Source organism: Amphiura filiformis, chromosome 3 (genome assembly GCF_039555335.1).
Source record: "Amphiura filiformis chromosome 3, Afil_fr2py, whole genome shotgun sequence".
NCBI classification, from domain to species: domain Eukaryota; kingdom Metazoa; phylum Echinodermata; class Ophiuroidea; order Amphilepidida; family Amphiuridae; genus Amphiura; species Amphiura filiformis.
In genome coordinates, this window is record NC_092630.1 from 82,938,206 (window position 1) to 82,965,712 (window position 27,507).

The 27,507-nt window shown below is 35.9% G+C and overlaps 1 protein-coding gene across 7 annotated transcripts; it reads left to right on the plus strand.

The window, feature by feature from the left end:
- On the plus strand, nucleotides 1-26,882 carry LOC140149268 (amidase-like). Of its 7 annotated transcripts, XM_072171530.1 has the most exons (13): nucleotides 1-84; nucleotides 3,787-3,891; nucleotides 4,277-4,511; nucleotides 6,042-6,214; nucleotides 9,648-9,787; nucleotides 10,973-11,173; nucleotides 12,270-12,344; nucleotides 13,724-13,889; nucleotides 14,534-14,596; nucleotides 17,558-17,658; nucleotides 18,084-18,270; nucleotides 19,571-19,797; nucleotides 26,078-26,191. In XM_072171530.1, the coding sequence occupies exons 2-12, from the start codon at nucleotides 3,837-3,839 to the stop codon at nucleotides 19,777-19,779; spliced, it is 1,605 nt and encodes a 534-aa protein (XP_072027631.1). In that variant the 5' UTR covers nucleotides 1-84; nucleotides 3,787-3,836; the 3' UTR covers nucleotides 19,780-19,797; nucleotides 26,078-26,191. The 7 variants fall into 7 exon arrangements, with proteins under 7 accessions (XP_072027631.1, XP_072027626.1, XP_072027627.1 ...); XM_072171525.1 differs by lacking the exons at nucleotides 1-84; nucleotides 3,787-3,891; nucleotides 4,277-4,511; nucleotides 6,042-6,214 and adding an exon at nucleotides 6,299-7,107; XM_072171526.1 differs by lacking the exons at nucleotides 1-84; nucleotides 3,787-3,891; nucleotides 4,277-4,511; nucleotides 6,042-6,214 and adding an exon at nucleotides 7,134-7,235.
- Nucleotides 26,883-27,507: the final 625 nt, after the last annotated feature.

Genomic DNA, 27,507 nt, shown 5'->3' on the forward strand with positions numbered 1-27,507 from the left:
CACAGTCCCTTATGTGGTGCGCCTGATAAAAGGCGGGATATCCAATCAACCAACCAACCAACCTATGGCGACGCCCATTGATTTGTAGTAAAGTGCATTTTAACGTAAGCAAGAATGTGATTTACTTAGTTAATTCCTACCTTAATTTGGCAATGAACTAGATGGAAGTTTAATGCAATTTAGCGATTGTGACAGCTGTTTTGTTTGTCATTATCATGAATTTCAATTTGTCACTTTCCCGTCTCATAAAAGTTCAAACTGTCAAGTCGGTGTTGTTGTATTCTTATTCTTTATTAAATAATTTATTTACATGTTTACATCATCATGATCATGACATGTGTATACAGTGTTTACATACCAGTTTCGAGTCTAGTATTTATGCCTATAACTTGATATAGTATTTATCTATGTTCTGAATTGTATGTATGACTATGAATAGGCCTAAACATTTTTATTATCTGATTATATAAAATATAAGTTCTGCAATAATATTATAATTTTAAATTTGTAATAATGCATGAAATTTAATTAGGCCCTTAGACCCTCTTTGTTTTCTTTTTTTTTTTTTTTATTTATTATAATTGTAAAAAAAATTAAAAAAGAATAGAAGTTCCAAAGCCTGTATCTGGGTGTAATTATTGATGACACGTTAACTTGGAATGAGCAAATCAATAATGTACGTAAAAAAAGCCTAAAAGGTATGTTCATGTTAAAACAATGCAGGGCAAATTGTCTCCCTAAGGATATTATATGTACTGTGTATAATGCTATTGTTCTGCCACACTTAGATTATTGTAATGTTGTATGGGAAATTGTGGTGTTACTGTTTCAAAGAAACTTCAAGTTATTCAAAACAGGGCTGCAAGCAGTGTACGAAATAAGGAAAATATGGAGGTTGTCCTGAGGACAACTAAAGCATAAATTCTGCTTGTCCTCAAAACATTTTGGTTGTCCCCAAAATGTGTCATAATATTTTTGAGTGCAAATAATATAAATCATGCTTTTAGAGGTAAAATATAGTGGTTGTCCAGGGGATAAGTACATAGCTCAATATGGTTGTCTCCAGAGCTCTCCAGTGATTTTTGGACAAGAGGACAAGAGGATAAGTGCTTATTTCGAACACTGGCTGCAAGAACTCGGGCAAGAACTATCTGTGGTGCAAAATGGGACACACCTAGCAGAGATGTCCGTGCTGAACTTAATTGAAAACCATTAATTGACAAACAAAACTCAAATTGTTTAATTTTAACCTACAAAATAAATCGTCTTGCACCTCCTTATTTGAGTCATATTTTCAGTCGTAAACAATAGCTATAATTTTCGTCAAAGCCAAAGTAATGTAACTATTCCCCTGCCAAGAACAGAGTACAACAAGCGCAGTCTGTCATATAGAGGTGCTGTAAGCTGGAATGAACTAGAAAATAATATCCAAAATTCTCCAACATTGTATACTTTCAAAAATAATCTTAAAAAATCATAAAGCCATGCCTGAACATGGTAAGTATGAAACCATAAGTAACATTTTGGCTTTTGACAATTAATAATTTTGAGTTTGTAATACATTTTTGTATGTGTAAGTCTAGATAATATAAGCTTTTGTAATTGTTTGTTATTTTGTACATGTATGTTTGTATATGCACGGCCCCAAGGAAGAACCGCTTTTGTTGAATTGGGCTTTCCGTGTTGAAATAAAGTCTAATATATATCAAACGAAATTTATAACTTAAAAAGTAAAAAAAAAAAAAAAAATCCGACCTACCTACCCTAATTTTTTTTATGTTACGCCAATCAAACAATTTTTTTAGGCCTTATCATCTTTGTCTACATGATCAAATTAGTTCCAATTTTTGTTTTTCCCAAATCTTTTCTTAAATTTATTTATTTCTGACTGACTTTCTTTTCTTTCTGACTATGTTTTTAATGATGATATTTGTGTGGACACATACATTTGTAGCGCATGCTCATTTAATAGTGCAGTAGGCCTACTAATTATACAAATATTGACTGCTATGAGGGACATGGTTAAAATCATACATGTAGGCCCAAGGTGATCTCAAAACCATGCTATGACCGGAGGTGCAGCCGAGGTCATGCATAGCATGTTTTGAGATCTTTCTGACTGACTTTGTTTCTGGCTATGTTTTCAACATTGATACTCATTTGGACACATACATTTGTAGCACATGCTCATTTAATAGTGCAGTAGGCCTACTATTAATTATACAAATATTGATAGCTATGAGGGACATGGTTAAAATTATAGGCCCAAGGTGATCTCAAAACCATCTGACTGACTTTGTTTCTGGCTATATGTTTTCAACATTGATACTCATTTGGACACATACATTTGTAGCACATGCTCATTTAATAGTGCAGTAGGCCTACTATTAATTATACAAATATTGATAGCTATGAGGGACATGGTTAAAATTATAGGCCCAAGGTGATCTCAAAACCATGCTATGACCCGAGGTGCAGCCGAAGGTCATAGCATGTTTTTGAGATCAATGCAAGCCTATAATTTTAACCATACCACAAATATAAAGCAGTCAATATTTGTTTTATATACCGAATGGATGTAAGTTGTGATTGCGCATGCGTAAACTCACACCGGTCCATACATGCAGTTAATTCAATGACCGCATGTTTAACCAATCAGATGACAGGAATCTATATGAGGTATATAAAGACGATAGTCTCCACAGCAGCCAGTTTGGTTCCGCTCCCTCCACACAAACAGTCTGCCAATGGTCACGAACTGGTCCTTTTTGATTCGCTAACGGTTTTCTGTCGACGTCATCCAGCTTGACGTCAAACAAAGCTTTCAATTGGTCGATCGGCTGAGACGGCTACTTTATTATTCATGAGCAAGTTTGACCCGCCATCTCGCCAGCTAGACTGAGGTCAATCAAGCTCCCGTATGTACAGCTCTCACGGCTACAAGCGTGTAGCCAATCAGAAACGGCGTTATAAGTGGCCATTGGCAGACTGTTTGTGTGGAGGGAGCGTAACCAAACTGGCTGCGGAGGAGACTAATAAAGACGACTAATGATCAATTGAAGTAAGATGTGGGAGTGCTATCGTCAAGATCGATTAGGAGATTATAATCCCTCTTAATTCCAGTGAGAATAGTGGCAGAATGTGCTTCCTTTACCACCTTGTAACCAATGCCAGTTTTTAACAATTTTAATAAGCTTATCAATATCATGAATTAATTGCGCCATCAATGTTTAATGCTACCCGGTAGCGTAAACTTAAAATTGTTCATAAATTGCCTAAAAGTGAATTAGTGAAACATGGAAGGATATGTCATTGAAATTGTCATTTAGGTATTTTTGAAATGAAAAATTTGGCAAAAATGAAAAAAACAGCAGTATGAGTATTGAGTATGGAATTGTGTTGACAAAGTTGAAGGCTATGATGAAGCTTATTCAATACATGTATAATATTTTGCAGTAAGCCTTTGTGGGCTTTGACGAGAGCATATTTTAAGCATGCATCACATATTTACTGCATTGAAACGCACTGATTGGCTGCCGAGTTACTCAAGAAACACTAACAATAAATTTGCTCATGGATGCCCTCGCATTCGTGGCTAGTGTTCATTCGTATCTTACATGTATTTCGGGGTATGTGATCAATGTATGCAAAGGATTTTTAGGCCTATATGTTGTGAGAAGATAATTTCAGAAAACTGACTACTTCAGGTTCAGAGTCAGACTGTATATTGTATAAAGACAAAATACTTATTCTCATTCTTCTTTTTTACCATTTAAATACATGTAGGTAGAAGTGGGAACATCAGTATTTTTCAGCTGCTTATGAAGTAAGTTCACATGATGGCAACTGCAAATCAAGTAGCTCAAGCTTTGCAAAAGAGCCTTATGGTTGGTGAGTACATCACAGATAATACACTATTTATTTTTATTTATTCATTATTTATTCAAGAAATTCCATAAATACAAATGTACTGGTCTCCCAGAAAGACCTGATTATATACATTGTATGTATATGCATGAAATTTTGAGATTTTAAGGCCGGATTTACATGTTTTTTCAGGCTGCTTTTCAAAAGGCATTCCTATGCATGATCTAGTAATCTAGCTTTATAAATTCTTTGTTACTTTAAAAAAAAAATGTTTTCAATATTTTTTTATGATATATTATAAGGTATCATTACCATCCATAATTGTTCAATTTACTTTCCTTACAGTGCCTCTGAATGGTTAGTTGCACAATATAATCATCTGAGTAACCAATCAAAATTCATTTTACAGATTTGCATAAAACACCAGCTGTTTCTGCCCCAACTCTCTCAGAACTTAGAGAAATTGCTGACAGAAATAATATTCATTTGAGCGAGGATGATTTGAAAGAATACCAAGAATTTATGAGAGAGAGTGTGAAAGCAATGACCAGAATAGACAGGTTGCCAGAACCAACTTTACCAGTGAAATATCCACGCATCCCTGGATATAGACCACCTCCAGAAGAAAACCTCCACAATGCATGGTAAGAACATATTAGAGCAGATAATTACCCTTCCCAGAATCCTTTGCATCATGATGCATCACCTCAGTATAGTTCACTCTTATTACTTTGTATAGGTTTCCTTTGTATCATGTTGGAAATAGACTGGCTAAACATGGGTCGATAATCAAGAAATAATCATATTATGCAAGATCTGGATGTGCTCTGTTCATTGAGGTACATTTTGTCACCAGGGGTGAACTCTAACTTTTATGTCAACTAGCCAGTCTGGCAGGTAAGGCCAAAAAAAAAAAAAAGGTGTTTGCTTGCCCTCAACCGACCGACCCTAATTTTGGAAAATAGCAATGTACTAATTTTAGGAAGCCCGCAGAAAAGGAAAGCTTAGGGGATGTGCAATGATTAAGAGGCAAGACATTTTTGGCGAGCCCATAAGGCAAAAAAAAAGAAGATGTTTGCTTGCCCTCAACCGACCGACCCTAATTTTGGAAATCAGAAAAAAGTTGTTTTTTTTTTCAAATTTTTGCATTCTAAAGATGTAAAAAAAATGTATTTTAGAGTTTTTGTTCAACATTTTAGTTGTTTTGTAATGTTAGTTGATTCATCTTGACACCAAAAATGTCTGATTTTTCATATTTTGAGCCTTAATTAATTACAAACAGTAGAGTTTGTTACTAATTTAAAAAAAAAAAAAAAAAAAAAAAAAAAAGAAATCCCGACCGACCGACCCAATTGTTAAAATTCAATTGAGGGCAAGCAAACAATTTTTTTTTCTTTTCCTAACTCATAAATAAGTTACCAGTCTGGTAGAAATTGTACATGCCCGACATAATGCAATACAGTATTGTCTGACCCATACATATATTTATTGGGAGGGTGCAGGACTTTCAAAATGTGAACCTTTTTCGAATGAAAAAGTGCGCTTTTTGGTGGACATAACTACCCTAAATATTGCCCTTTTTTAAACTTTCTGAATACTTTATCATAAAAGTATATCAGAGTAGATCAGCTGAGAGCTGCAATATTAACCATTTATCGTCCTTAATTTCTGCAAAGTTGAGACAGCAAAAATCAGCAAAGTTACCCAGCCCTGGCGTTCGGGCTTAATGAATTTGGCTGATGCCATTTAAGTTTGTTTATTACACTTAAAATTAGTGAAAAGTTTTCATTATGTATGAGAATGTAAAGAAACAGAGCAAGGTACACCAACTTGATGTGGGGAAACAAGTAAAATACAGACTAGATGGTAAACAGAGGGGGACAAAAACAGTAAACACCAAAATGTAGGCATTAGAAGCAGTTTAAGTTTGATAGCCAAAAATTACCAGTTCCAAGGCCTAAAAAACTGTTAAATCTGTAGAAACAACATGAATAAATGGGAATAGAAAATTACACTAGACAAGTGATGAAAATCACTGAGCATACTTGCACTTCTGAAGCTTTGACTAGGGGGGAGGGAGAACAAACCAAAAAGAGAGTAAAATCTTCACAAGCTCTAAACTAAAGACATACTATTTCTTGCCTAAGAGGAAATGTCATATTAATTTTCTGCAGGTACTGGAAGACGCAAATTGAAGGTGCAAAAAGTGGCAAACTACTTGGCAAGAAAATTGCTATTAAGGATACAGTGATGGTAGCAGGAGTTCCTATGATGAATGGGTGCAGAGCTTTAGAAGGATACACAGCAGATACAGATGCCACAATAGTCACTAGAATACTGGATGCAGGTTAGTGAGATTATTATTTTAGGATACAGTGATGGTAGCAGGAGTTCCTATGATGAATGGGTGCAGAGCTTTATAAGGATATACAGCAGATACAGATGCCACAATAGTCACTAGAATACTGGATGCAGGTTAGTGAGATTATTATTAAGGATACAGTGATGGTAGCAGGAGTTCCTATGATGAATGGGTGCAGAGCTTTAGAAGGATATACAGCAGATACAGATGCCACAATAGTCACTAGAATACTGGATGCAGGTTAGTGAGATTATTATTAAGGATACAGTGATGGTAGCAGGAGTTCCTATGATGAATGGATGCAGAGCTTTAGAAGGATACACAGCAGATACAGATGTCACAATAGTCACTAGAATACTGGATGCAGGTTAGTGAGATTATTATTTTAGGATACAGTGATGGTAGCAGGAGTTCCTATGATGAATGGATGCAGAGCTTTAGAAGGATACACAGCAGATACAGATGCCACAATAGTCACTAGAATACTGGATGCAGGTTAGTGAGATTATTATTTTAGGATACAGTGATGGTAGCAGGAGTTCCTATGATGAATGGGTGCAGAGCTTTAGAAGGATACACAGCAGATACAGATGCCACAATAGTCACTAGAATACTGGATGCAGGTTAGTGAGATTATTATTAAGGATACAGTGATGGTAGCAGGAGTTCCTATGATGAATGGGTGCAGAGCTTTAGAAGGATACACAGCAGATACAGATGCCACAATAGTCACTAGAATACTGGATGCAGGTTAGTGAGATTATTATTTTAGGATACAGTGATGGTAGCAGGAGTTCCTATGATGAATGGATGCAGAGCTTTAGAAGGATATACAGCAGATACAGATGCCACAATAGTCACTAGAATACTGGATGCAGGTTAGTGAGATTATTATTTTAGGATACAGTGATGGTAGCAGGAGTTCCTATGATGAATGGATGCAGAGCTTTAGAAGGATACACAGCAGATACAGATGCCACAATAGTCACAAGAATACTGGATGCAGGTTAGTGAGATTATTAATTAAGGATACAGTGATGGTAGCAGGAGTTCCTATGATGAATGGATGCAGAGCTTTAGGATATACAGCAGATACAGATGCCACAATAGTCACTAGAATACTGGATGCAGGTTAGTGAAATTATTATTTAAGGATACAGTGATGGTACCAGGAGTTCCTATGATGAATGGGTGCAGAGCTTTAGAAGGATACACAGCAGATACAGATGCCACAATAGTCACTAGAATACTGGATGCAGGTTAGTGAGATTATTATTAAGGATACAGTGATGGTAGCAGGAGTTCCTATGATGAATGGATGCAGAGCTTTAGGATATACAGCAGATACAGATGCCACAATAGTCACTAGAATACTGGATGCAGGTTAGTGAAATTATTATTTAAGGATACAGTGATGGTACCAGGAGTTCCTATGATGAATGGGTGCAGAGCTTTAGAAGGATACACAGCAGATACAGATGCCACAATAGTCACTTGAATACTGGATGCAGGTTAGTGAGATTATTATTAAGGATACAGTGATGGTACCAGGAGTTCCTATGATGAATGGGTGCAGAGCTTTAGAAGGACAGATGCCTAGTAGTCGTTAGAATACTGGATGCAAGTTAGTGAGATTGCTATTAAGGTTACTGCATCTTTTGAGCAAAAAAATGGGATGAATTTGCCACATTAAGTATCAAAGGTAAAGGCTTATATATTATTATTTTCCCATTTTTATTTTTATAGCCTTAATCAGATTTTCACTGGAAGCCTATGACTTGGGTCCCCGCTTTCACCACTCACTATTTTATTTTTGGACCGTTGATATCATACCATACTTCACACCGATTTCTCTACCAAATTGTAGGCATATGTCAAACATTCCACAATTACATTCTTGCTACCAAACTTTGGTATATGAACCTCTGAAATATAATTTACAAGTTCTAGAAAACATAATTTTCAGTGCTCCACATTTGGCCATAAGCTTATTCATCTATTTTTTTTCTTTCTTGACCCATATTTTTTATTTTAAACTAGCTGCAATATATCACTGAATCCTACTTAAGCCATAGGTACAAAGTTTGTATGTCCAAACTACAGCAGTGATGAAAAATGGTAACATTTCTTGCCACCATTCTGCCAAATCACACACTTTTTCAAAAGCGTCCGTTTCAATCATTTTTGTGATTCAGGTACCTGTTTTGCCATTATGTGTCAAATCAGTTCTGAGTTTACCATCTCAATTGTACTCACCATTTATATCCCAAGCAAAATGTATACATCCTTTATATTATATCCAAATTCAGGTTCAAGAACAGGTTAAATAAACCAAATCTCAAATGTCTCCAGTCATATAAAAAGCACAATCATTGTTTTCAAAATGGTGCCCAGAATTGACCTCAAGTATATGACCCACACAAAAGCCTCATTTACAAGTCACACTATTGACAACTAGCCATGCATACAATAGTACAGTAATGAATTCTTTTGAAGGTTGGTGAAGAGCCTAATCTTTCAAGTCAAATCACTTCCCACAAATCAATGCAGTCAATACATGAAGAGCTTTGTTTCAAAACCCCTTACATCCACTTGAGCAATTTTGAGAAAACATCAAAAAATCAAAAAAAGTACTGATATATGAGGTTTGCAACAAAAGCAGTTTTTGGCGGGATGCTTAGGTAGGATGAGCGTCCCGACAAAAACTGCTTTTGTTGAAAACCCTCTTATATCAGTGATTTTTCGGATGATTTTTTGATGTATTCTCAAAATTGCTCAAGTGGATGTTAGGGGTTTTGAAACAAAGCTCTTCACATGTGTGCTGATGTGTGACAAACTAACATGTATTATAATACACTGCTATTTAGATAAAGAGGTGTCAAAAGCAGGTGAATTGTGGGATGGTGTTCAATAATGCTGAAACAGGGCTGGTGTTATGTCATTGTCTGAATATATTGATTTTTATGGATTTTCTCTGCCTTGTGATAATACATATTGTGAATGAGAGGGATTTTTATGCTCAGCTGTCTTAGAAATGTTTATGGCTGGGTCTGGCAATCCCAATTGCCCTCACCTAGCAACTGTAAACAACATATATGTAGGGTAAAAATGAATATACTACAATCATTTTTAAAAGCACTTTTTAGGCACAAATTTAATAAGTGTTGAATACATTTATGTACTTAATAAATATGCAAAAATGTAAAACATGGACAAGTTGGATGGAATTCAAGAGTATGTATCCTTAATGATACAGTGATGATGGCGATCATTGATTGCGTAGAAAAGTCTGCACCCGACCAATGGGTTAGACGTGTTGTTATCGTAACTGTTGAACAGCAAATCAGTGTGATTGTTCATAATTTCTGCATTTACACCCGTATACACTCGATAAGGTGGGTTTTTTTTTAATATTTAGGTGGAACAATCTCTGGAAAGTCTACCAATGAGAATCTTTGTTTCTCAGGATCAAGTTTCACAACTGGTAAAGGGCCAGTCCTTAACCCTCATGACCCAACCAGGAGTGCTGGGGGATCTAGCTCAGGGAGTGCAGTATTGGTAAGTTATTACATAACATTAGTTTCAAGTCTTTTAATTTTCTTCAGACTTCCTGTTGAAATCATTTGGCTATTCCAGATGAAATCCATACACCCCCTATGGAATCAAATTTTTGCTTTAAAAACTGATGTTACCATAAGATCCTCGACTAGTTTTCATTCCCAAAATGTATAGTTTTTCTATACTTTGGACTTAAACTTCAGAAATAATGAAGTTGGAAAAGGTCCATGTTCTCTCCCATTACCGGCCCCTCCCTTAAGACATGTGAATGAGGTGGAATTGAATCACACTATACAAAAATGCTATATAATTATGGTGGTTAGAATTGGTGTCATTAAATCACAAATTAAAAAGGATGGTCTTCTTGCTTTAATTGCGAAGCCAAAATCGTTTTGGTAAAAAGTTATTTTTTGCTTGTATCCAATTTCTGTATGAATCTAATTAATGTTATCTGATAATGTTGTATTACATATTTAGTCAATCCTGTTAATGATGTCACATTAATGATTATTGTATACTGCAATTAATTTTGATGTTATTTTCCATCCGGCCTATATGAACAATTTGAAACTCTTTGATGGATAAAGTATAAATTACACAAGTTTTTCAAAGCTAACAATTCTTTAACATTGGATGAGAGATTTTGAAAAGTAATGTGGTTTATTTTCTATTTAATTCCCCTTAATCGATGATATCAATTCTGTGGTTATAATGTTTGTTGCAGAAAATGAATTCAGATGTGTAAAACTTTGTGATACATGTAAAAGTGATTCATGAACAGTAGAACACACAAAGTGAAGGGAACTTGGTGTTAGGATGGTGTCAATTTTGCTTGAAGTTGTTTTGGCTTCAGGAACATTTCTATTAAAAAAGACACTAAATAAGCAAAACAAATTTGTCGTCTGCATCACATACTGACGTATCTCAAAACTTTGCCTGATGTGATTTTTATTTTCATTGTTGTATTTTATATTGTTATTTTATACCTCAGCTTGCTTCTTTCTTTTTACGAATGGACATGAGATTATAAAAATGTTGTGATTATACCACACAATTAATATATATAAAATTAATTTGATGTGTATCTCAATAGATGACGATAATAAACCAATCACACAAGACAGCCTTCTGAGGTACGACAGTATGTGATGCAGACAGCAAATTGTTCCATTTCTTCCTTTTTAGGTAGCAACAGGTGAAGTTGATATGGCAATAGGTGGTGACCAGGGTGGTTCCATTCGACTTCCTGCTGCATGGAGTGGCATTGTAGGATTGAAGCCAACATTTGGTTTGGTACCATATACAGGAGCTATGGGTTTAGATGGGTCAATTGATCATTTAGGGCCTATGGCAAAGACTGTGCAGGATTGTGCTCTTCTTTTGGAGGTATGTAGACACACCAAATATGTATTTCTGTTTATTTGAATCATATTTGTTCTGAAAAGGGGAGTTTTCTACAAAATGTGCTAATCCATTTGGGATCCAAACACTCCCTGTGGAAGACGTGAACTTAATCTTCCAAATAGGCCTACCTAACTCATTTGAAATCTACTCAGTCCCTCATTTTTGAGGAGCTCAATCACTCCACAGCTCCTCGATTTGCTCCTAACTCTGTGTGAGGACAGTTATTAATTGGGCTCCTGGTTTGTTAATGTTCCTGTTTTTTCATTGTCCTAAAATATAGGAACTTGTGTACATTTTACTTAATTGGGTCATATATGTGGGAAATTTTGTCCTTACATATGACAAAAAACCAGCTTTTACATAGAGAATTTTCACCTGTGACTGTGGGTAGCTTTCAACTCGCAACCACTGATAGGTTATCAACTACAACTCGTCAAATTGGCTCTATTGATACAAATGTAGGTCTCTACCGAGTCGGTGGCATCAGACAGTTGAACCATACTTGCCAACTGTCCAGTTTTACCCTAGATTGTCCAGTTTTTTGTGTCCCAAAACACTGAAAAACTGGATTGTCCAGTTTTCTGTTTTTCAGGAAAATTACAAAAAAAAACACCCCAAAACATTAAGGTTAGGTTATCTATTTTTATGGGCTTGGAGTGTCCCTGGACCTAAAGCTAAATGCTAGGATCATTCATGGTTGACCTACAAAAAAAAAAATTAAGTGTTTTAATATGCAAAGTGATAATTTGTGTCCATGTCATACTCTCAGCCCCTGGCCTTGACAAGATAGAGCTTCGCTTCGCATAAGATTGTCCCTGTTTTTGATTTTCCAATGTTGGCAAGTATGCGGTTCCACACTACTCAGAAGAGAGTTGTTGATGGCTGGCATGTAGAACTGCTCCCCATCCCAGTGAGGTTACTCCTCATTTTGATTTGTGCCACTTCATGTGTACCCTCTACCAAAGCAGGATGTATCTTGGTTGATTTTGTGTTGTTAGATTCCCTGCATATTACCAATAGATTGTGTAGACTTTAAATGTTATATTGAAAATTGAAATTCTATCTGTTTGTGTCTCAGGTGATTGCTGGGTATGACAACGGTTTAGATCCAAGGCAACCAACTAACATAGCAGTGCCAGAATATTCCAAGGAGGTAGGTACTGATTAATAAGACTCTGTATGGAAATTCAAGTAACAGTCTAAGGAGCTGGTTATAAATAGATTCCATGTCATCTTGGAGGTTTAGTAAAAGGTTACAATGTGTTGGACCTCGACCAATGTCCAACTTTGCAATACATCTACAAAATACAGGCTACTCCAAATAATTGTGGAATGAATAATATGACCTCTGTAATAGCTGCCCCATAGACATTTGGATAATTCCTGCATTCTATATTTTACACATCTAAAAGTATCCTGGGTTTTTAGGCAAACATTTCTGAATTTTTGTCTATATTTAACCTGTTATGGAGCTTTTTTGCCCAATTTTATGTGCCTTTTACAAACTATAAAAATGTTTTTACAGTGTTCCCAGCCACTCAAGGAAATCAAGGAAAATGAAATTCGTTTTAACAGGGAAAACTCAGGGAATTTGAGAAAAACAGCCAAAATCAGGGAACTTGTGGAATTAGAGAGGCCCAAGAGGGCAATTATTTTTGTCATTACAATGCATGACTTCAATATACAACCATTCAGCTATAAACTGAGTTCATATTTCACACTTCTCCATCCGTACATTGTAGTCATTTAAAACAGTCTACACCCTGATACAACCTTGAAAAGTGGAAATATTTTTGTATTGAATTTTAGAAATTTGTCAGGGAAAACTCGGGGTATTTTGTTTTTGTGAAATGCTGGGAACCCTGTTTACAGATAATATAGAAACTGTGTATGAAAATGTAAAGAAAAAAATAAGGAATATGTACCACATTTGTCATTATACATTATACATTATACATTCAACATTAATGTGTGAGTTATCATTTTAAAGCAAAAATGCAGTTTTTGAAATCTAGAAATGCATGTTTTCTGAGACAACTACCATGTTTTTGTGTGTCATGTCCAGCGTTCGAAATAAGTACTTATCCTCTTGTCCTCTTGTCTAAAAATCACTGGGGACAACCATATTGAGCTATGTACTTATCCTCTGGACAATCACTATATTTTACCTCCAAAAGTATGACACATTATGGGGACAACCAAAATGTATTGAGGACAAGCAGAATTTAATCTTTAGTTATCATCGGGATAACCTCCAGATTTTCCTTATTTTGGACACTGGTCATGTCACATTGTAGCTTATCTAGATCTGTAAACCAATTGGCTGTTCCAACTGAAATCCATACACTTCCCTATGGAAGACATGACCTTAATCACAGGGAGTGTAGATTTCAAATAGAGTTACCCATTTGGGTAGCCCCATTTGAAATTCACACTCCCTGTGTGGTAGATTAAGGTCATGTCTTCCATAGGGGGTGTATGAATTTCAACTGGAATATGCCAATATGCCTGTTTCTATCATTATTTTTACAGATTCAGGTTGACAGGTTAGATGGTATTAAAGTAGGCCTTCTAAAAGAAGGATTTGGTTTTCCGGAGAGTGATCCCAGAGTTGATGAAGCTGTCAGGAATGCAGTGCGGAAACTTGAATCTGTTGGAGCAGAAGTAGTGGATGTCTCTATTCCTCTTCATTATGAAAGTATGTACTTGTAAATAGGGAAGTATCTTGTACTCTGCCACTCTCTAAAGCAATCACTATCATTGATAGAAAGGTGGGGTAGGGATAGAGAATAGCAAGGTGGGGGCATGGAGTAGAATAATCACTATCATTGATAGAAAGGTTGTGTATTGGATAGTGGTAGAGAATATCATGGTGGGGGAAAGGAATAGAGAAAGCAATCACTATCATTTAAAGAAAGGTGGGGTAGGGGTAGAGAATAGCAAGGTGGGGTGTGGGAAAGAAGTAGAGAAGGCAATCACAATCATTGATAGAAAGGTGGGTTAGGGGTAGAAAATAGCAATGTGGGGGGCATGGTTATGGAGTAGAATAATCACTATCAATATCTGGTGATTTGCTATTGTGATTGTTTCTCTTGTCTCAAAGTTTGTCATAAACTGAGTTTTTCATTTGCGCACTTTGCAATCCAGCAATGTATACTTTCTATGCACAAGCTGTTTAGTTGATCTTCCATATCCTTCACGGACGCTGTTGTTAGGGCAACATTATCTGCAAATCTTAGATTCATTAACATTTTCAAAACTAATTAAAAGAATATTACATTTTTCTCAGTATTATGTATAGCTTCCTCCTTTACTAACAACAAGCATGCCTGTCTTTAACAGGTGGGTCAATATGGTCTGCAGTTGGCTTCACTGGCTCTAGTAACATTATCCTGGATGGGGCAGGTGTGTTCATGCATGGATTTTGTATAAAACACGCATATGGCCTCTTTCAAGTTACATGACACGCTGCGCCACTAGACCCACTTTACTGTAAGCAATGCTAATGGTTTCTGTAAAGTTAATCAATTTATCAGAATCCTCAGTCATGTATTGGAAAATGCCATATGAAGTGTGTTGTAGTAGATATTATGCTATATTTAAGTGTTTTTGTGTTAAATATTTTATACTACGTATACAACAGGTGGCCATATATGGAATTGTATTGGTATTACCAGCAAATTTACTGGCATCAGACATACAGGAGGTATGTTAATTATAGACCCGATTTACACAGAGCCTGAAAGCGATTTTATTCACATTTGAACTTGACTTCATTTGTGTGAACAGAGTCGCTGCATTTTGAACTCCGACTTCAGAAGTCGACTTCTAATAACGACCCAAAGCAAGTTTGGTCAAACTTGACTTTTGCAGTGTAAACGTACACACAATTAAAAGTCAAGTTCATAATGGTTATTGAAGTGACCATCATCATTCACTTTGTTGAAGTGGACTACAGGTCTCTGCTTGGTGTAAACCCCACATCACAAAGTAATTTATGCTAATCCGTGCATGAATTTGATGTTGTATTTGAAGTCAACTTCTCTCTGTGTAAACGAGGCCATAGATTGATTTTTATCCATGTCATACAGGGTGTCCCAGAATGATTTATACCGTGTTTGAACAAAATATCAAAAATATATAGTCAACTGTGTATCTAATTTTAATAAGTGCAATACAACGACAAATATGTCCTCTACTTATTCTGTGACTTTCATAGAAATAGCTTGATTCGTTTTGGCGTGACGTTGCTATTACTGAAAATGGACATAATCTGCATGTGTACAATTTACAACGCAAAGGCTTCATAACACATGGATCCTATATCACCATCATCCAGCCGCACTGTGCAATATATTGGAGAAATCCTACATTCTTTAATAGGAAATACACCAAATGTGGTACAGATGTAGAGTTTACAATGTTGAATAATTCTTGATATGGACTTAAGTGAAACATTTTAATATGACTTCAGACATTTAGATTGAAAAACATACTTTTTCTGTGATTTTTACCACAATTTTTACCCAAAAATGTCATTATTACGGAGGATATAACTTACTCAAGAATCCTTCGCAGTAAATTTTAATCTTCTCCGTTACGTAGCTGTGGGTTTGCCAATATACTGTTGACATAGATACATGCTGTGACACCAAGGACGAACCTTCTCTATACAATCCATCTCTGCCAGCATTTCAAATGATGAAACTCACACACCTCAATAATTGTCTTCAAAATGTCCGCCAAAGAAAGAATAGTTTAAATTCACTCAAGCGTAACAAATCCTTTATTCCATACAAGGATTGCATCATAACATCATAAATAATCGGTAGACATCAACTATTTAGTAGAAGTAAGAACAGGACACAACAAATATACTGCATAACATTTTCCAAATAACTTTGTGCTGAACGGTTAGTAATTTTACATGTTTTCTAAATTTTGTCAAAACTTGGAATTCACCATTTTTACACAATTTCTTTTATTAGAAATGTCCGATTTCTAAAATCTAAAATTTCTAAGAAAGCTAAATATATGTAAATTTTATAATTTAAAACAATATTACCAATAGTAATGCCCTTCATACCTAAACAAATACAAATTTCCCGGTATAAATCATTCTGGGACACCCTGTAACAACAGTTTATAGTTTATCCAAGTATCCAATTCATTTATTCTACCGTTCATTTATTTATTTGCTCCATCTGTTTGTTCATTCATTGACTACCATGTCTGTTGTGTTGTGGAGGTAAAACATAGATATCTTACAAACACGTCACATTTGGTAGTAGAACTAGAACATTCACTTTTGAGTCAAATTGATTGTCAAGAAATATATCTCTCCCTTTTCAAAGAACCATAATTTGAGTTAAAACTACTTGTTGTGTATTCAGAAATTGATATGTAGTTTATACACAATATAAGGGTCATTTGTAATTATAACTTTCGCTTTACGCTTGACAAATACAGATTTAAAGTTTGCGTGCTGTACACTGGTCAATAACACAATCTCTAAGTGCTGCATACACAAATTTTGAGAATTATCAAGCTTAAAGATGCAAATTCAATTTTGGGGTTTTCTGATAAATGCAGGAGGAATACTTACTTGGTCCCCATGGATGACAAACCAATATGGTAGATTTACAATATTGTTACACACAAGGCTATATGCTATTAAAGGGGGTGGTCAGATTTTTTCATATCATGTTTTGTACCTCACATTGAGGCATGTACAAAAATAAGCTGATTCCCAGGTTTTGAGTAAATTGCACCAGCAGTTTTGATATTAGAAACAAAAACAATGATGGCACATAACCGCCATGGGGGATGAGGCTGTCCGTTTCTTGTTCATGACACCAAAATAGAACATATTACAGGTCTAATATTTCACTGGGAATATGAGAAAATGAGAAAATCTCCAATTTGACAGGATAAAGTGGAGGGAAGAGGCTGTCAATCTGGTCACACCAAGCGTAACACATTTTTAAAAGCGGTATTATATAATTTTGCAAGTCAACTTTTGATTTAGCTATTCTTTACAAAAATTATGAAATGATATTTGAAATGATTGCCAGGAAGGAATTCTGTCCATGTTAAACTGAAATGTTGAGGTAAAATGTAAGAAAACCCACTTACATGTACTATCTTGACTGTTTTGCTTTGGAGCTCTATAGGGGATTTAATGTCTTAATAAGACATTAATTCAGCATTATTCAGCATTATCTTACAAACACGGTTTAAGTGTAAGTTGGGACATGTAAAAATTACAAATAATGCCAAAAAATCAGGTTTGGAATGTTTTTACCAAATTCATAAATAAAAGATTGTTGATCATGGCTTTAACTTGTGATGTTTGTATTGTTGCAGGTTTTGGCAGTGGGTATAATGGCTTTTATCCAACTAGTTTGATAACAACTGCTGGTATGGCATTCAGATCACAAACCAATGATTTTGATCCTTCTATTAAGGTTGGTAACAGTTCATGAATCTTGGTTTTATGTCACATTGATTTTATATTATATTGATTTTTATAGTGCATTCTAAGGGAATAAACCAAAAGATTAATGAAATCAGTCCTATTATGCTCTTTAAAACATTAGTGTTATATGCGGTAGGGGGTAAGCTATGAAACAAATCTACTTATGTTTGTAGGACTTCATCGATCTTGTGATTTAAATCATACCATACTTACCATGATATATTAGGGTAAGCCTCTGGGTTTTGCACTATATTTAATGGCAAAATGTACCGCCCGTACTTTAAAAATGCATGAAACAAAAAAATCCAAATTGCACGGTCATGCGCTTTCCATTACTTATCATGGTAAAGTCAACCTACATGTAAGAACACCACTGCATAATCCTTGTTTTAATTTCTTGTTTCTGTCTTATAGGCCAGTATTATGCTTGGTGACTACATGCAGAGTCATTATTATGGCAAATATTATGCAAAGGCACAGAACCTTAGAAGATTACTCAGAGATGCTTATGACCAAACCTTTGACAAATGTGATGTCATCGCCATGCCAACCATTCCATTTCTTCCAACTAAGCTTCCAAAGGATGGATGTTCAATCAAAGGTATGTTGGGGCAGAATTGTGTTCATTTTGTTCAGATTAAAGTATACTTGGTTGCAAATAATGAACTGTTAATATGTTCTTTTTCCTATTGCTTTTATTGCACTTTTGTTTTTTATTTTGCCTACATCTCAATTTCTTTGTAGCTGACTTTAATTTTGCAACAAATAGAAAGCAGCATGGCCCAGTGGTTAAAAGGTCTTTGACTCTGGTGCAAGAGGTCCCTGGTTCAATTCTGGTGAAGGCAAATATCAGAATATATTATCCACTCTCTCTGTTACTGCATTTGAATTGTTGGCAGATTCATAAATGACAAAGACCTTGCAGCCAGTTCTGATCAGGTCTGGCCGGGTGTACACCCTACCCCACCCTGGGCATCATGAGAAAACAGTGTCTGACATTGAATGATTGACCCATGTTAAGATAATAAATAAATGAAAAAAAAAATATGATGGTGTTAAAGTTCTTCATTAACCATAATGCCCATGGTGCTTTTTGGTAAACGGGGAGGAAAGAAGGAAAGGAGAAAGAAAAAGAGAAAAGTTGTTTTCTGTGGTGCGGTTTTATACCATGGACCTCTCTGGTGCTAGACACACAACCGGGATAGTGCACCACAGGGATGTACATTGGCTGCCCAAGCTTTTAGTGCACATATGTGTGTTTGCATGACACAATCGGATCATGTGGGAAATGTGTGCCTGCAGTTGCTTTGAGCATTGCAGTTGTTTTATGTTTGGCAGGATTAAAGCTAACCAGGGAAAAAAAGAAAGCTGTGTTTGTCTTTGTTTTGGATTTTTTTGCATTTTACATAATTGAACAATTGTTAATCTTTACCCAGAGCAGCCAGAGCATATAAACGTTTCGACCACCACCACCAACCCCCCAAAAAAAAACACAAACAAATAGTACATCTGGCGGATTCTAAACCGCAACCTTCTTAATACTGGCATGATTCTCTAACCAACTGAGCCACAGAGGCACACTGGAGAAGAGAAGAAGATTGAAATCTAGAAGTAGTATGTTTGAATAATCGCCATACTATTGTTAGGAAGGTTCTTGCGTTTCGAAACCAGTCAGATGCTCTGGGTAAAGATGGAATAATTTCATTTCACATATAATTGTTTGCATGTTTTAATTATTACTCATGCTAATTAGTATTGGGTGTTTTGCTATGATTTATATAACAGATTTTTTCCTCTTTAGTTTTTTGCTTTGTTTAACATCTTTTCATGTGTATCATCCATTTGCAAAAATTCTAAGATGGATTTTGAAATGTTTGCTTATATTTTGTTTCACCCTATAGACTACCTTGGCCTGTTAGCAACTGTGAATTTAAACACCAAGTGTGCTGATGCTACTTTGCACCCTTCCATCAGCCTTAATGCAGGGTTTCTTAATAATTTACCTGTTGGCATACAGTTAACGGCAGGCATGTTTCAAGAAACTGTCTTACTTAAAGTGGCACATGTTATTGAAAAACAAATTATAGCAAGTAATGGTCCAACCTGTTAAACCATGGTTAAATCTTAGGTAAGATATGATCATCAAGAAACCCTGCATGCATGCATGTAGGCACACACATCACTTCAGCTTCCATTCATTGTTGACACGTGTAGTTTTCATCTATTTTTGCATGCCATGTACGCTTTAAAGGGGGTGATCCTATTGGTTTAGGATATAACTTTTTTCAAATTTATGTGCTATGTCAAATATCATCCCTTTCAAGAACATTTTCAGCGTATATTTAATTATAAAGCAGTATCAGTAAGATTTGAGTAACTGGCCCTAGTAATTAAGCTTACAGAATTTTAGTGCATGGCAGACTTCATTGAAGTGAAATTTGCTGGACCTACCCACAATGCAAGGCTATATCGATAGCGTTGGTTACCACAAAACAATGGCTGTGTTTCATGATTTCTTGAGAAATACAATTCAATTTTTAGGATGCTAGTGAGAAAAATAGAATCTATTATATGCTACCAAAATCTCATCAATGATGTTCTAGAAAGAGGTTTTGAAAAAGTTAAAAAAGTTTTAGGATAACTGAAAGATACTACAGGTAAATTAAGTAATTCTTGGCTAAGATCGAACACTATATGAACACTAGTGGCTCCGCGATAAACACACATGCACATAGCGCGGTACAGAAGAAAGCATACACACGCCTTACATTGCGTACATGCTTAGTACGCTACATGGACACAACGTGTGTGTTTGGCCAAGAAATACTTAATTTGCCGTATTCATTCCAATAAGCGCCCAAGGCGCTTAACAAATTCATTTTGGGTGGGCGCTTATTTTTTACCTGGTTTTTTACCTAATGTTTCGTAAGGGGTGTTTATCAGGGTTGTAGCTGGGACAGTTTTAGTGCTGGGTGGTACCGGGTGTCCCAAAAGTAGCTTAACATTGTGAATTTGCCATAACTTGCGTTGGGTTAATAGTGTTGTTACAAAAATTGCACAGTATGTAGATAATTCTTTTAGAAATGTTATGATACCAAACATGCCTATGTGGTCATGATTCTTTGGCATGAAATTAACGGATGTCTACCGTACCGTAAAACCCACTTTTATAAACGCAAAATAAGTCTCGTCATTTGAGACGTGAACACGATAACGTGTTATCATTTTAAAATCTGTTTTGTTTAATTTGGCTGTGTTTGTTTGTTTGTTTTCAATGCGTAATCTTCATTATCGGTTTTATCTGGATTTTATATGGAAACTGCTCAAGATCTTTTCTGAGGATTAGATGACAGTTGTCATGGTTGTACGCGGTACGTTGTTCTCCATTCCGCTCTTCGTATGTTTGTAGCCGATCTTCCTGTTCTTCCACGTCCTGCCCGAGGTAGATCATGAACAGATCCAGTTGATAGGAATTTCTGCAATAGTTGCTGGATTGTATTTCGGCTGGGTAGTGCATAATTTACATTAAAATGTTCCTTAAACTTTGCTTGAGTGAGTTTGTCCGACTTTGTCTCGGCAAAGAACTATACGATCTGAATCCGTTGATCTATAGGAAATTCATCTTCACTTCAACTGTTTTAAAGTAAAGTTTAATATTGTCAATATATCCTAATTATAATCTAAAACAGCAGTCACGCTTACGCTAAGCCATGTAATCCATGAATGTTCATATGTAGCGTGTGCAGTGAGTGAACCAACTCTATTGTTCAGGGAAGCACATCATTCATGTGCTTTAACAAAGAACATAATGAGCTTGCTTTTGTGGGTTTGATACACACATATGTACAATCGCACAGTAAGGTCAATGGGTCATCAATAATGCTGTTTTTGGTATCAGAATAATTCTAAAAGATCAATCTATGTGAATATGTTCTCCAATTTGGTATGAAGTAGGAAATATTTGAGATATGGCCAATTCACAATGTTAAGTTACTTTTGGGACACGCTGTATTTGATGAAAATCTTGCATATTTGGCCACTTGTTGTCAAAATTGATCAAATTCTTGACTAATTCAACAAAATTGTGCAATTTTGGACTCTTGAGTGGTGGGCTCCAATGCCTAAAATTGCAGTTGAGTGGTGGGTTCCAAAACTGAGTGGTGGGCTCTGCCGCCACCGCCCACTGTAGGTACAACCCTGGTGTTTATTAGAGACGAATTAATGTAGCGGGTATGTTATAAAAGGGTCCTGAGACGTTCTAGTAGCTTTTCTGAAGTAGAAAATGTATTTCAAGTTTACACAGGATTTGTAGTCCTCCAACTATTTCACTGTATAGATGTCTATCTGTCACTTCAACATTGATGGTACCCTTTAGCAAATTGAAAATACCCTGGGTGGGTGCTTATTGGGGCATGGGCGCTTATTGGAATGAATACGGTACCTATAGTATGGCTTAATTTAATATCTGCTTATTAACTCAAAAAATATTAGGTAATCAAATCCAGTAGATTTACTCACACCTTAGCTTTGATCATCTTTGATGGTGGCTTTTTCAAAAGTTAACAGTTCTCTCGTGGAAACTGATGGTAGCCTCATTCCCAGGATGTGATGGTGTAAGCAGTGAGTTATACATGAACTAGAGTAAAACTGACTTGTCATGGTTCATGGTGTTAACTAACAAGGAGGAGCTGTTTCTGTGAAATGCATTGTGTGACAGAGGTCATCTTCATCAAAAGCCACACCCATATTTATGTATTCTTATTTGCAATAATATTCCTTGAGCATAACGCATGCACATTTTTGCAATAATTCCCTGAACATAGAGGCTCCATGATGCCAAATAACAGTCTAATCTAGAGATGTGTACAAATCTTGCTTTAGGAAAACATAATTTTTTCTTCACAGGAGGGACTCGGTTCTTACCAGCAACTATGATGAATTAAATCGACAAGGGAAAAAATTGGTTTAACATCATTATTTTCACAACTATAGTTTGATCAGCTCGTAATCGGCGGGCCTTATAACATCACAGATTAATATCTATATATCTTATTTTGAGAATTGCCTTGTGATATCACCAGTATCGGGAATTATTAATTGAAATCCTATTCTTTGTCTACTTTATTTTACACACACAATATAGACCAAACAGGTCAGCTATATCACTCTTAACATGGGTCTACTTTTCGGCATAGTGGTAAAAGCCTAACAATTCCTGCCGATTACGAGCTGATAAAAGTATAGATCTCAAAGTCGATGTCTTGAACTTGCATTCTGTCTATATCATGCTGGAGTTTCTTGACACGAAACAGAAGAAAAGGTTGTTTGAAATCATTAAATATTACTTGATCCATCACATCTGTGGTAGACATACATGATAAACACTGGCAGTCATGACCAATCCAAATTTTATGAGCCAAAATCATGCATAAAAGTGATTGTGCTTGACCAGATTTCTATTCAGTGATGTATCTGTATGTTCTAAAAGTTGTCCGATTGTTCTCTATTAAAATATGATTTCCGTCTAATCAACTCATCTTGAGCATAATTTGAGGATGAAAACTGGTTCAAGTTAGATGCATCCATATGTTTTAGGAACATTTTGGGCAGGTTTTTGGTGTGTAGAGTCACATGTTGACATGTTCTAATATAATGAAAATGGATGCCTACATGTACATTACATGCAAAATATCTGATATTAGGATTAAGGTTGGGATTAAGGTTAACTTATGATTAGGGTTTGGATAAGGTCTGGATTATTATTTGCTTGCTTGTCTGATGGTTGCTAGCTGCAGTATAGTTATGAACAGGTGTACAGGCTAGCTGGCTGGCATGCTATACACTGGCGAAATGATGTAATAATCAGATTAACTACCATAGCAAAAGGTGAAAACAATTTTTGAATACATCGCGGTGCACTACAAGCAGGTTGCACACATCACCTGTGTATGTCTGCAATCATAGATTGAATACAATACTGCTCTTTTCAAAGATAACAATCTTACAGGTGCGAGTGATCAGCATGATATGATTCAATACAGATGTACCACGTGAACATACCAGTGCAGTGCGGTATATTCAAAAATTGTTTTCACCTATTGCTATGCATGGTAGTTAATCCAATTATTATATCACTTTGCTAGTGTATGCTCAGGGTTCGAATTCGGCTGTATCGCATAGCAGTTTGCTCCACATTTTGAAGTAACTGCTACCCAATTTTGTATTTGTATAGCACTTTTTATAGTGCTTTAGTATATGGAAGTATCCCGATTACGACGAATTAGCCATAAACTGCTACGCAAATTTTTTAATGAATTTGAACCCTGTGTATGCTATATGATCCCGGTCAGAAGTAGTTGGAACGCTAGTGTACATATAGGACTGTTTAAACCGTATTCCTTACTTAACAAACTAAAATGTCACTTTCTTTGATGTGAAGTCTGAACCCTTTCCTTCTACCCTCCCCTGCCCCACCAATCAATATTAGATGCCTCTATAGAAGGGGTGCATGATCAAAAATAACATTAAAAAATTGCCCAAATTATGCAGGAGGAGTGGGCCATATTTGAAGTACCCATGTCAAGGTTTTCCAACAATTTTGTCTGGGATTGGTGCTTTTTAGTCAGCCTTGTGCTGTAACCTTGCAAGGCCAATTATCTGTTCCAACTCCAGTGACACCACTGTGAATAATCCTGGTTAGGGTTAGGTAAATGTTCACTGGAAGGCATGAAAACGAGCACTGTTACTCTTTTTATTAATTTTTCAAAGTAAAATGCTAATACCTATTTTAATGCATCCAAGGTCCAGGGAAGTTAATGAGGTGTGACTGGAGCTGGAATATATAATAGCTAACGTGAACAAAACAAGGTGTATATTATAAAGCTTACATTATCAGTGAGAGGTAGTGTTAACCCTGGAGATCACAGTCCACAGACAATCATTAACAAATTACCATTCATTATAAATTAACATCGACTTTCAATGTGCCATAACTTCATAAGTGTTACATACCCATGGCTTGTTGCATTGAGGTCCTTGAAATTCACATAGGCATACCTGCCATTTAAGAATGTTGCAGAAGCTATAATTGTCATTTATTTCTGCATTCAGTGCATAAAACATAGCATACAATTGCTTGAATATTGTGCTGTAATGCTTGCCACAAGTTACTGAATCACAAAACAGTACATAATACACATTTTAACAGGTGCCATGATACCAAATGCCACTCCTGTAGAGATGTGTACAAAACTCGCCTTAGGAAAACATCATTGTTTCTTCACAGGAGCTATGATGGATGAAATCAGCCCTGTGACAATCGAAAACAATATGTTGACCACCATCATATTTGACAGCTGGACCTCAAAGTCAAAGACTCGCATTCTCTCTATGAAAAATCATGCTAGAGTTTCTAGACACAAAACAGTAGAAAGGGGTATATGAAATTATTAAAAATTATTTGATCCATCACATCTGTGGTAGACTTGCATGATAAACACTCATGACCAATCCAAATTTGAGTGAAAATGATGCATATTTCTGTGCATTTTAATCTACAAGGCGAGTCGGAGCTGTGCCTGAGCTAGTGGTGCTTGTGCTCAAATATTGAGATAAATAAAGCCCACACTTAAGGGGGTACTACACCCCTGTGGTAAATTTGTGATTATTTTTGCATTTTTCTCAAAAATTAATAATACACTGGTAATAAAAATTATGTATATTATTGGGGCAAGGAATCCAATTACTACACTGAAATTTCAGTGAATCAAGACAAGCGGTTCAGTAAATATGACAGGAAATGAGGTACATCCTAGCGGTACCTCATTTTCTATCACAAATATCGAACCGCTTGTCGTGGGTCACTGAAATTCCAGTGTAGTAATTGGATTCCTTGCCCCTATAATATACATAACTTTTGTTACCAGGGTGTTATTAGTTTTGAGAAAAATGCAAAAAATAGTCTAAATTTATTGAGGGGTGTAGTACCCCTTAAAGGAAAGGTATTGTGTTTAATACATGAGCTCCCAAGGATCATTGTAATGGGTTATTTTCCCCCATGTGCATGATTTTTCCTAGGAGGCAGGAAATAGCAAAAACTTTTGTTTGGGCATATCATTTGGCATATCTCAATCAAATGCAATACATATGGAAATATAAATATGATCAGTTGTTTCCTTATAAGCAAACCCACCAAACTTAGAAAAAAATGGCCTGAAGGCTCGATCCGGCTAGCCTCAATGCAGACACGTGTAGCCCTTTTTCTAAGCAAAACTGGCAGTAATATCGATTGTGCTCGACTAGATTTCTATTTCGTGATGTGGAATCTAAAGCAGTGCATGTAAGCATTCAACTTCCTTTGTTGAATCAATGTTTCATCTGTAGCTAATGAACTTCCTTTTCACCAACAGATTCTCTTATTGAAGCTAACAATATGGGTCAGAATGTAGAAGGGACTAATCTGACAGGGCACCCAGCTCTGAGCATCAATTGCAGTACATTGGATGAGCTTCCTGTTGGTCTCATGATAGTGGCAAAACACTTCAATGAAACAATGCTACTAAAAGTGGCATATAATGTGGAAAAAATGACATGTTGAAGCAGCTGTGGCTATTTTCTGTTGTTTATAGAATTATATTTCACAAATCTGGGGTCTTCCATTATTGAGAATCTATATAATATTTTCTGAAACACATTCCAATAATTAGAGCTTCCAAAACTTGAGAAATATTGATGACTATCTCATGACTAGCAACAGTGCTACTAAACAATACTACTATAACAATACTGAACAATTAAACAAAAATAATGCCATCCAATTTGGCCATAAACTATCTTGTGAATAATTTAGGGAAACTATATTATATGAATGTGTATGTATTAATTTTACAGCAAGAGATGCCAGTGTTCAGGGAATTTCTTGATATCAGATGTCCCTGGACTAAAGTATAGGCAAAGTACAGTTTGTCAGGAAATTCTCTGTCATTGTGTGACAGCACTGCCTGGATTTTCTGAATGATTGATTGGCACAAATGACTGTTCATATTTCTTAAGGGAACAAAAAAGTCCTATAAAAATTTGAATAGATTATGTAATATTAGACATTTATCATTTTGTTGTATTAATTCAGAATATATGCAAAGTAACAAGTGCATGGGAGCTAATATTGCTGATGATGACCTAACTGGATATCCTGCTTTGACTATGAATGTGGACTACCAATGTAATCTCCCTATTGGAATGCATATAAGTGGAAGACCATTTGAAGACCTGCAAGTTATGAAGGTGGCATGGATGGTAGAAAGATTACACCAATTATGAGTTGCTCTTAAATTATACATTGGGGTATTAATTCCAGTTGAAATCCATACAACCCCTATGGAAGACATGACCTTAATCTCCCACATAGGTGTGTAGATTTCAAGTGGAGTCACCTATTCAGGTAATCCCATTTGAAATTCACAGTCCCTGTGTGGAAGATTAACGTGAAGTCTTCCATAGGGGGTGCATGTATGGATTTCAACTGGAATAGCCCATTGTATACACTACTGCAAAAGTGTTAATTTTCATAATGTGTTATGTGTAATTTTATGCTTCGCCAATTTGTATCTACTTCACATGTTTTCTAATTCGTGATTTTGAGTTCTTACATAGACCTATAATACAGAAAAGCACAAACTGTAACCACACAGGTATGAGCCCACCTTTGGCTATAAGCCCCCTCATATTTTGCAAAACATTGTGGACACAATTTTTAAGGTTGCACTTGGGTACAAGTCCAGTAGTAATTTCGGCAAAAGGGGAGAGTAATGGGAGAGAACTAATTCGAGATTTTGAGTTC